Source organism: Petaurus breviceps, unplaced genomic scaffold (assembly GCF_028583685.1).
Source record: "Petaurus breviceps papuanus isolate PSGF00001 unplaced genomic scaffold, PetGlider_PUasm1.0 556, whole genome shotgun sequence".
NCBI lineage: Eukaryota > Metazoa > Chordata > Mammalia > Diprotodontia > Petauridae > Petaurus > Petaurus breviceps.
Window position 1 is genome coordinate 4154297 of NW_027186374.1, and position 10692 is coordinate 4164988.

Consider the following 10692-nt stretch of genomic DNA (forward strand, 5'->3'; position numbering starts at 1 on the left):
ATTGGTAACCTTGGAGAGAGCAGTTTGGCTGAATGATAAGGACAGAAGTCAGATTGTTGGGGGTTAAGATGGAAATTATGAGAGATGGCCTTCTTAAGGAGTTTTGTCACAAAGGGCAGAAGAGCTATGGAACAATAGTAGCAAGGATGGAAGGCTCAAGTGATGGATTTTTTTTAAAAAGCAATCGGGGTTAAGTAACTTGCTCAAGGTTACATGGCCAGTTATTTCTGGGTGTGGTGCTGAGTATCTGAGCCCGGATTCGATCCCCAGGTCATCCCGACACTGGGGCTGTCTTACTCGCTGAGCCACCTGGCCGCCCCTACAAGTGATGGATTTTTGAGGATAGGAAATGTAGCAGTAGAGGAAGAGTCAGTAGTTAAGGAGAGATCAAAGATAAGTGATGACAAGGGATAATCTGTTGAAGAGGACAGAATGGAATGGAACCCTTTGTGCAGGCAGAGGGGTTTGCCATGGCAAGGAGGAGGGTGACCTCTTCATGAGAGACAGGAGGAGAGGAGATGGGGCAGATGGCATCTGAATGATATGAGATGAGGAGCAGGAGAGAAGAGGGAGCTCTCAGCAAAGATCAATTCTGTTTGAAATATGTGAGGCAAGTTTCTCAACTGAGAGGATGGGAGAGGGAGACACAAAGGCTTGAGAAGGGATGAAAAGGTTTGGAAGAGCTTCTATGGAGAGTGGATTTTGGTAATGGAGGTGTAGAACTGCTGAGCAGCAGTGAGGTACCAGTTGAAGGGGGGCAACATAAATTTGTAGCAGATCCAGTCAGAATGATTGCATGATGGGCAGCTAGGTGGCTCAGTGAAAAGAGCTCTACCTCTGGAGTCAGGAGGACCTGAGTTCAAATCCAGTCTCAGACATTTGACACTTACTAGCTATGTGACCTTGGGCAAGTCACTTAACCCCAACTACCTTACCTTCCCACCAGAAAAAAAGAAAAAAACAATGGTTGCATGATTTTTCTCCACTTTCATTCAGCAGCACATGGGTAGGACCAAAGGCAGCATATGACAGAAGCTATTCAAGGCTGAGTCTTGGCAGAGCATAATCGGTAATATCATAAGGGGGCCAGGGACTCAAGACAAGAGAACAGTATAGAGCTGAATTGGTTCAACAGAGGATCAAGATGGGGAAAAGAGGAGAGAGTGGCTACTGCAAAGGTGATGGCCTGGCAGAAAACTGAGTGGTTGAGGAATTGGGGGTCATCATGGGGATGAAGAGGGGGACTTGGTAAGGAAAGGCAGAGAGAGAGAGAGAGGTGGAAAACCACTAGATTATGGTTGGATAAAGGAATTTCAGAGTCCTTGAAGATGGAGGTGGTATATTTGTGGGTCATGGCAGGATCGAAGGTGTGACCATCTTTGTGTGTGGATGAGAGAGGAGTAAGTCACAGGACGCGAGTAGGTTGAAAAACTGAATTGTTAGAGTGTTTCAGGCAGTATGTTATGTTGAAGTCTTAGTCTAGTATGAGGGCAGGAGTTGGCAAAGAGAGAAAGATGTGAGCCATCTTTGATAATGAACTTACTGAAGAAGGAAGGGGAATGACCTGCCAGTCTATAGACAATAGCTACCAGGATTTTGATTGGGTGGACAATGCAAACTTTATGGTCCTCAAAGGAGGAGAGGTTACTGAGTGATGGAGATAGGGAGAGAACCTGAAAGTGGCATGGGGAATGAGCAGTATTCCAACTTCCCTGCCTCAACCAGTGAGCCAAAGGGGATGGGTTAAAGTGTAGTCAGTACTGAAATGGTTGGCCAAGGAGGTTGTGTTATCAAGGAAGGCAGGTCTCAGTTTCTAGAAGATGAAAGAAATGGGAGAGGAAAAGATTTATGATAAAGAAAGTTTGTTGCCTATGGAACAAGCATTACAGAGGGCAGAATAGGAGTGGTTGGATTGAGACTTTGGGGCAAGAGAATTGAGGGAGATAGGAATAGAGAGCAGGGTGGTAGGGAATGGAGTTTGGACAATGACCTAAAGGGCTTCAGAGGCACCAGGATATGAAGAGTAAGACCTGGTGTAAGTGTATTAATCATTAAATAGAAGATACCACTCCTCTTCCAAGAGAAGACTGGAGATCAGTGGCAGACAGGTAGGCAGAACACAAGAAGAAAGACACAAGACTAGTCAGAAAGCCCCAGTTGTTCTTCCCCCTTCCTCTGGAGACTGGAGATCAGACAAGAGACAGTGCAACAGGACACGGAAGTTCCTCACCCGACAGATTTTCCTTTTCCTCTTCCTCTTCCCACATCAGATGATCCAGAGATCAGCCAGGCTCAGTAGAAGTCCTGTGGCCCGGGGAAGATGGAGATCAGTAGGATGACTTTCCTCTTCCTCTGCGCAGCAGGAAATGGAAAGGTTACCTCAGGGTTACTTACCCCTTGGTATCCTGAGAGAACTAGTAGTAATGGTCCCCTGGGGACTTTGAACTCCAGCAGGGGTGCTACATGGGGGTGGAGTGGAGTTTATATGATAGAATCTGGGAGTTCTCCATTACATTTTCAAGGACCTACTGGAGATATGCTCTGTCCAGGACACTTGGTCTTGAATATCCCACTAAACAGAGATCACTAGAGAAAAATGAATGATTTTTGTTTGGGATTGTAATGGAGCAGGCTGTTTTGAGCTGGTTTTCCTTCCGAGTTCCTTTGAGATAGCTTCTACTTGCCTACTGATATCATTTGTATTACTGCACCCGTCTGCTCAAGATCACCCAGCTAGCTTAGCTGCCCTGGAGAGCAGTTATCCAGCTGCTAATTCTTTGCTTTTTTCTTTCCTTGATTTTCAGCAGACCTGAACTTCTTGCCTTATTGCAGTAACGGATCTAACTAAACGTTGTACAACCCTTACAGTTGCGGGTCTACAGGGCAAGCTTTTCCTTCTGGTCTCGAGACTCCAGAAAGTGACCTCGCACTTCCTCCTTTTAGGAGTCTCTGTGTTTGTTTTCCATTTAAGTTGAGCTGCTTGTTCTCATGAGAAGCGAGTAGGGAAGGCCATTCAGTCTGCTTTGAATTTGCAGGAGTCCTCTGGTGATTTTCAGGTGCTCCATGACACCCCAAATATATATATATGGTTCTCCAGGAAGATCATCATATGCATACAAGGGAACCATTTTGGCATGCTCAATATGGAAAGTGACAGCTGGAGATGTAGCCAGGCCTCAACTTACTAAATGAGTAACGAAAGGATTTTTACCCAGAACAATTTGGTTTCATACCTAAGGATGAGGTTACTTCTGGTAGACTTAAGGTCCATAATCCCTGTGGGGAAAGCCCTAGATGGGGGTGGGGATCCTGTGGCTCGAAGCCTCATGTAACCCTCTAGGTCCTTGGGTGCAGCCTTTTGACTGGTTCAGTCAAAGGGCTGAGAATCTAGAGGGTTACATATGGCCTCGAGGCCACAGGTTCCCTACCGCTGTTTTATGGGAACTCTGAAAGGACCACAATTTCCCTCTGAGATTGGAAGTATGACTTTCTTTTCCTTGTTGCCTTTGGGTTAGTAAAGGTTTTTGTGAGATAGGAAGTAATGTATAACAACTTTGTAAAAAGTAAAAAAAAAAAAGTAAATGTTTCTTTAAATTTTATCACTATGTATGGGGGGGAGGGGGCTCAAGGCTAAATGACCTGCTCAGGGTCACACAGTCAGTGAGTATCTGAGTCTGCTTTGAACTCCAATGCCAGTGTTCTATCCAATGGGCCACCTAGCTGCCCCTATCACTACGTATTTTGAAAGAGAGGAGGTAACTGATCAGAACTTGGTAAAATCATAAGTTGCACTGGCATGTGTTGGGCAGCTAGATGGCCCAGTGGATAGAGCAGAGTCGAGAAGAATTATCTGCTGTTAGACACTGCCTAGCTGTAAGACCCTGGGCCAGTCACTTAACCTCGTTTGCTCCAGTTTCCTCATCTGTACAATGAGCTGGAGAAGGAAATGGCAAACCACTCCAGTATTTTTATCAAGAAAAACCCAAATGGGGTAATGCTAGGTGCTTTAAAAGCACCCTCTTATTTGATCCTCACAATGAAATAAATTAAAATGAATAAAAATCAGTACTTATTGGGAAGTAGTGGGGGGCATGTTGATTTCCTGATGTGAATTGTACATCCATTCTTCTGAGGTTCTTTAGAATGGGTATGCCAGAGCCAGCTTGCAAGCTCTAACTGTGAACATTTCAGTGCAGGCATTTATACTTCAGAAATCAGCAATGGCCATGAACCAGGGACTGCTTTATTGTTTTGTTGATTGCACAGGCTTAAGGAAATGTCAGGTAAGCAGATTCAGCTTAAAAGGGTCTGTGCAGATACTCTCCCATCCTCCACGTCCCTATCCACCCCAGAGCCCAGATGCTAGACATTTAGTAGCCCACCTCTGCGTGAGTCTATGAACATTGCTTGAGCTCCCCAAGAGTGTAATAGAAGGCTCAGGGAATGAAGACACAACCAGACTGGAGCAGGGGTGACTGTAAACTGCTACTAAGAAACTTGTTATTACTAGTTTAACTGGTAGCTACAGAGTACTTTAAGATTTACAAAATGCTTTCCATTCACAAGTTCTTTGACCTTCCCAGCATCCTTACTCTGCAGTATACAGCATTGGGGAAGGTACTGGGAAAGGATAATGTTTGACCCCTCCCAAGTCAATAGAATGTATTCAGAAGTTGGGACTGTGGAATTTGCCAAAAGCACTCCAGGGAGCAAATGTTTAACTAGGGGGAGAACATGATGGAGGCATTCCCTAGTCGGATCTCAGTTAATCAGCATAGGGACGGATGAACTTCTAAATATATGAACTAGATCTCCTTGTGAGGTGTGAACCTTTCTGATTGGTTCAAGGAGGGAATAACCGGGTAGTAACTCAACAAAATGACCACACTTTGAGAGCCCTTGATTAACTAGATAAGTTCAGCAATGGTCAGTCAAGCAAAAACTAGGCTGAATGAAAGAATCCAAATGCAGGAGCCTGAAATGGAATTGCTCCTAGGAGGGGGAGAGGCAGGAGAAAGTTTCTTTTGCTCTCTCCTTCCTCCCTTCTGTCCCCAGTGACTATATCACTGAGAATAATCATAATTGTAATAATCATCAAATAACTGGTGTTTACAAAGCAATGTAAGGTTTTCAAAGTATTTTCCATATGTTATCCCACTTGATCCTGTGAGGTAGATGCTATCTCCCCTCCCACCCTCATCCCCCTTTATAGATGAGAAAACTGTGTTTGAGGTCAAATGACCCCTCTAGGATCACGCAGCCACTAAGTGTCAGCATGATTCAAACTCAAGTCTTCCTTCCAACAACTCCAGCACTCCACCCACTGTGCCACCTACCTGAGGTGAGAAGGGACCCAAAGGAGTCAAGACATACAGCCACAAGAGAAATACTGAGGACAAACATTGTCACTTAAGAAAGGAGTGGGTGCACTCATGAGCAGAGAGAGACATACTAAGGACAAAGACAGGCACAGAAAACCACCTGAAGGTGGAAGTAGCTTTGAGGAATATTAGCCCTTGTACAGAGAAGAATGCCCACTCTGGACATGCCCAGCTGCATTTACCCTTTGATCACCTGTGTTCTGCACAGATTTCTCCTCAGAGCACCACCATTGTATTTTTCACTTAAACCCACTTTGCCCCTGGATTATGTGTACACTTGTAGATGAATATGCCCCAGGTTTTATAGGGAAAATATTTTATGCCAACTGTTTTTTTTTTTTTACTATGCCTTTTCAGTAAATCTCTATCCTAAAAAGTGAACTGACCAATTGGCTGATTGTTAATGGAAAGAACAATTAAGGGTATCCATGGTCAGTGTGTGCTAGGAACCCAGCCCCTCAGGGTTACAGCTAGAACCCTCAAGGAAGAACCCCTCTGGGAGCCCTGCTACCAACCAGAGTGGGGGATGAAAAAGCTGTCCCACTAAGAGATGGAGGTGGAGAGGGAGAGCAAGAGGCAACCTATATGAAGACGCAGAGACAGGAGACGGAATGTTGAGCTTGGCTGCACCTAGTAGGACAATCCGGCTCAAATGTAATAATTGATGATAGTAGTAATAGGTAGAATTTGTTCAACATCTACTGTGTGTCAGCCGCTGTGCTCGGAGCTTTAAAACACTGTCTTGTTTGATCTTCACGACCCTGGTAGGGAGGTGTCATCCTCATTCTATAGTTGAGGAGACTGAGGCAAAGACAGACGAAGCCATCTGCCCAGGGTCATACAGCTCTTGTTGGTTGTCCTTGGTTTTTGAAGAGGACCCATGACATCATGAGGGGAGGCGCAGCTGTCTCCCACAGCAGCCTCACTGTCTCCACCAGAGTTGTTGATGTCCAGGACAAAGTCAGGATGGGTGGCCGTGGCCGGGGATACAGCGAATGACTCTGGTGTCCTCCGTGTCTGGACCAGTTCTAAGAGCTCCACAGTGCCGGCATCAGCCACCTTGGTGGCCATTGGAAAAATTCTTCTCATCCCCCCCATTCTACAGGGGTTGGGGAAATGGGAGTCTTCAGATGCTTGGGGTAGCCATGCCCCTAACTCACTGATGGGTCTGACGCCTGCTGGTTGCCATAAGGGTGTGGCCACTGCATATGCTACAGCTTCAGGTGACAGTTCCACGCCTAACGAGTGTCAGAGGCTAATTTGAACTCAGACCTTTCTGATTCCAAGCTTGGTGTTCTATCCACTGAGCCCTAGTTGCCTCTATTGGCCCTGAAATAGTGAAAGGGAGAAGGGAGTTTTAGAAGGTGGGAGTTTGTAACTAGGACTGAATAAGGTTTAGAAGGATGGAGTAATTAGCTGGACTTTTACTGCTTTTGGGATTCTCCTTGAAACTTCCAGTGATTCATCCCATAGGTTGGAAACAATTTAAGGTATCAAAAACTGGGGGAAAAACTTGAGGAGCTCATGTTTTAGAAAAGGGACATGTCTCCTCAGTCATTCCATGAATGGGGAATACTTTGGATTTCATACAAATTTACTCACAAAAAACAGGTCATATCCATCTCTCTGATTCTCCCCCCCCCCTTTTTTTTTTTTTTCTTTTTGGAGGGCAATTGGGGTTAAGCGACTTGCCCAAGGTCACACAGCATTTTTTTGTGATAAATGTCTGAGGCCGGATCCGAACCCAGGTCCTCCTGACTCCAGGGCCAGTGCTCTATTCACTGTGCCACCTAGCCGCCCCTCTGATTTCCCTTTTTTACAGTTACAGGTTGGCAGGTTGGGAGAATGCTGCAAAAAAAAACAGATTTTTATTTGAGCAAAACACTTTGCAAAGTCTCTCTTGATATCCTGGTGGCTGACAGGATACAACATGGGCCGTATGATGATTCTGTTAGGTGAGCTGGCCAATGGCTGGATAATGGAGACAAAAGAAAGGAAACCTCAGTCTACTGGACTCAGAGTCATTTACTCTCCTGGAGCAGTAACAGTCTGATTCCTGCCTCTAGCCACCTGGAGTGGGGCAGGGGGAGAGGCCATGAGGAAAGTCTCTTAAGGATCATTACTATCCTTAATTTCAGCTCAACATATCAATTAAAATTTCAAACAAATACTCCAGAAAGGCACATTGATTAGATTTCCTAATGGGGATAAAGATCTATAAACAGAGATTAAGGATGAGGCTGGATGAGGCAGCTTTGATAAGGCAGAAAGAGCCTTGAATGCAGGATGAGAAGACCTGAGTTCTAATGCTGCTTCTGCTGCCATCTAGCCTTGTGAGATGTCAATGAGCTCTCAGATTCCTCTCTGGGCTTCCGTTTCTGGTCCTGTAAAATGAATTGGGGTCATTTGATGACCTCAAGATTGTGTGCCAGCTTCTGACATTCTTTTTTTTTTTTCATTTTTCAAATGCTTTATTAACTTCTAATTTACATCATTCATTTCCTCCAGATTGTGAGTTACAAATTTTCTCCCTGTTTTTCCACTACCCACTGCCCCAAAATAGCAGTCCCACAGGATATCCCCTCCTCCAATCAGCTCTCTCCCATATTTTCTCCCATACCCCTTTTGACTTTTCCAGTAAGGCATGGTGGATCTCTATGCCCCAGTGCCTGTATATCTTATTTCCCAATTACATGTAAAATAGTATTAATAATAGTGTGTGTATGTATATATATATATGTATATATATATATATATATACATTTGATTTTAAAACTTTGAATTCCAGATTCATTCCCTTCCTCCCTTGTCACCCACCCTTACTGGGAAGATAAGCAGTTCAATATAGGTTGTACATGTGTAGCTAATGCAAAACAATAACATAGTAGATATATTGTAAAAGACTGACTATTTCCCTCCCTCCTATCCCACCTCCCACTTGTTCTATTCTCTACTTTGATTTCGTTCCTTTTCAAAAGTGGATGCTTCCAACTTCCCTCCCCCCGAGCCTGCCCTCCCTTCCATCATCCCCCCTCTGATCCCCTTCCCCCCTACTCTCCTGTAGGGTGAGATACCCTACTTAGTGTGTATTTTATTCCCTCCCCAAGCAAAATTCAATGAGAATAAGGTTGACCCATTCCCTTTTGCCTTCCTATACTTCCCCTCCATTGTAAGCATTTTCCCTTGCCTCTTCTATAGGAGATAGTTTACCCCATTCTGTCTCTCCCCATCTCCTCTCATTATATTCCTCTCACCTCTTAATTTCACCTTTTAAGTATCATCCCTTCCTGTTAAATTGGTCCCGTGCCCTCTATCTATGTATACCTGTAAACATATATACACACATTCACATATGTATTCATATGCCCATATGTCCTCATATATAGACATATATTATATTTTTATTCCCTTCAACTATTTTCATACTGAGAAAAGTTTCATCAGTTATAATTATTGTTTTTCCATGTAGGAATGTTAATAGTTCAACTTTGATGAGTTCCTTATGATTTCTTTTCCCTGTTTACCTTCTCATGCTTCTCTTGCTTCTTGTATCTGAATGTCAAATTTTCTATTCAACTCTGGTTTTTTCATCAAGAATTCTTGAAAGTCTTCTGCTTCTAATGAACACCAAATGGCGGACGACGCCGGTGCTGCAGGAGGTGCGGGAGGCCCCGGGGGCCCCGGCGTCAGAGGCCCAGGCGGCTTCCGCGGTGGCTTCGGCAGTGGGGGCTGAGGTTGAGGCCGGGCCGTGGCCCCGGGGCCCGAGGAGGAAAGGCAGAAGACAAGGAGTGGGTTCCTGTTACTAAGCTGGGCCGGCTAGTCAAGGACATAAAGATCAAGTCTTTGGAAGAGATCTATCTTTTCTCCCTTCCTATCAAGGAGTCTGAAATCATAGATTTCTTCCTGGGATCTTCATTGAAAGATGAGGTTCTGAAGATCATGCCTGTTCAGAAACAAACTAGAGCTGGACAATGTACCAGGTTCAAGGCTTTTGTGCCCATTGGTGACTACAATGGCCATGTTGGTCTGGGTGTCAAGTGCTCCAAGGAAGTGGCCACAGCTATTCGAGGTGCTATCATTCTGGCCAAGCTGTCCATCGTTCCTGTGAGACGTGGCTACTGGGGGAACAAGACTGGCAAGCCTCACACAGTACCCTGCAAGGTCACTGGGCGATGTGGGTCGGTTCTGGTGCGCCTGATCCCCGCCCCTAGAGGTACTGGCATTGTCTCAGCTCCTGTGCCTAAGAAGCTGCTGATCATAGCTGGAATTGATGACTGCTACACTTCTGCAAGAGGCTGTACTGCTACTCTGGGCAATTTTGCTAAAGCTACCTTTAATGCCATCTCCAAAACATACAGCTATCTAACCCCAGACCTGTGGAAGGAGACTGTGTTCACTAAGTCTCCTTATCAGGAATTCACCGACCATCTTGTGAAGACTCACACTTGAGTATCTGTCCAGAGGACCCAGGCAGCTGCTGTGGCAACCACATAGATGGTTTTTTATAAACAAATAAATTGAACTTTGCCTGCTAAAAAAAAAAAAAGAATTCTTCAAAGTCCTCTATTCCACTGAATGACCATATCTTCCCCTGAACCATGATACTCAGTTTTGCTGGGTAGGTGATTATTGGTTTTAATACCAGCTCCTTTGACCTCTGGAATATCATATTCCAAGCCCTTAGATCCCTCAGTGTAGAAACTACCAGATCCTGTGTTATCCTGATTGTGTTTCCACAGTATTCAAATTGTTTCTTCCTGGCTGCTTGTAATATTCTCTCCTTAATCTGGGAATTCTGGAACCTGGCTGTAATATTCCTAGGAGTTTTCTTTTTTGGGATCTTTTTCAGGAGGTGATCGGTAGATTCTTTCAACCTCTATTTTGTTCTCTGGTTCTAAAACATCAGGGTAGTTTTCTTTGAGAACTTCCTGGAGGATCATTTCTAGGTTCTTACTTTGATCATGGCTTTCAGGTCGTCCAATAATTTTAAAATTATCTCTCCTGGATCTATTTTCCAGGTCAGTGGTTTTTCCCATGAGATATTTCACATTGCCTCCTATTCTTTCCTTTGGTTGGATCTGTTTAACAGCATCTTGATTTCTCATAAAGTCATTAGTTTCCATTTACTCCAATCTAATTATGAAGCAATGATTCTCCTCATTGAGCTTTTGAGATTCTTTTTCCATCTGGCAAATTTGGCTTTTTAAGGCATTCTTCTCCTCATTGCCTTTTTGAGCCTCTTTTGCCATTTGAGTTAGTCTATTTTTTAAGGTGTTATTTTCCTCAGTCAGGCTGTTGCCTCTCATTTCAT

The 10692-nt window shown here is 44.4% G+C and overlaps 1 protein-coding gene across 1 annotated transcript; it reads left to right on the forward strand.

Moving 5' to 3' along the window:
• The first annotated feature begins 8980 nt into the window (after nucleotides 1–8980).
• LOC138172945 (small ribosomal subunit protein uS5-like) lies at nucleotides 8981–9924 on the forward strand. The gene is made up of 2 exons (XM_069102789.1): nucleotides 8981–9066; nucleotides 9122–9924. The coding sequence occupies exons 1-2, from the start codon at nucleotides 9002–9004 to the stop codon at nucleotides 9828–9830; spliced, it is 774 nt and encodes a 257-aa protein (XP_068958890.1). The 5' UTR covers nucleotides 8981–9001; the 3' UTR covers nucleotides 9831–9924.
• Nucleotides 9925–10692: the final 768 nt, after the last annotated feature.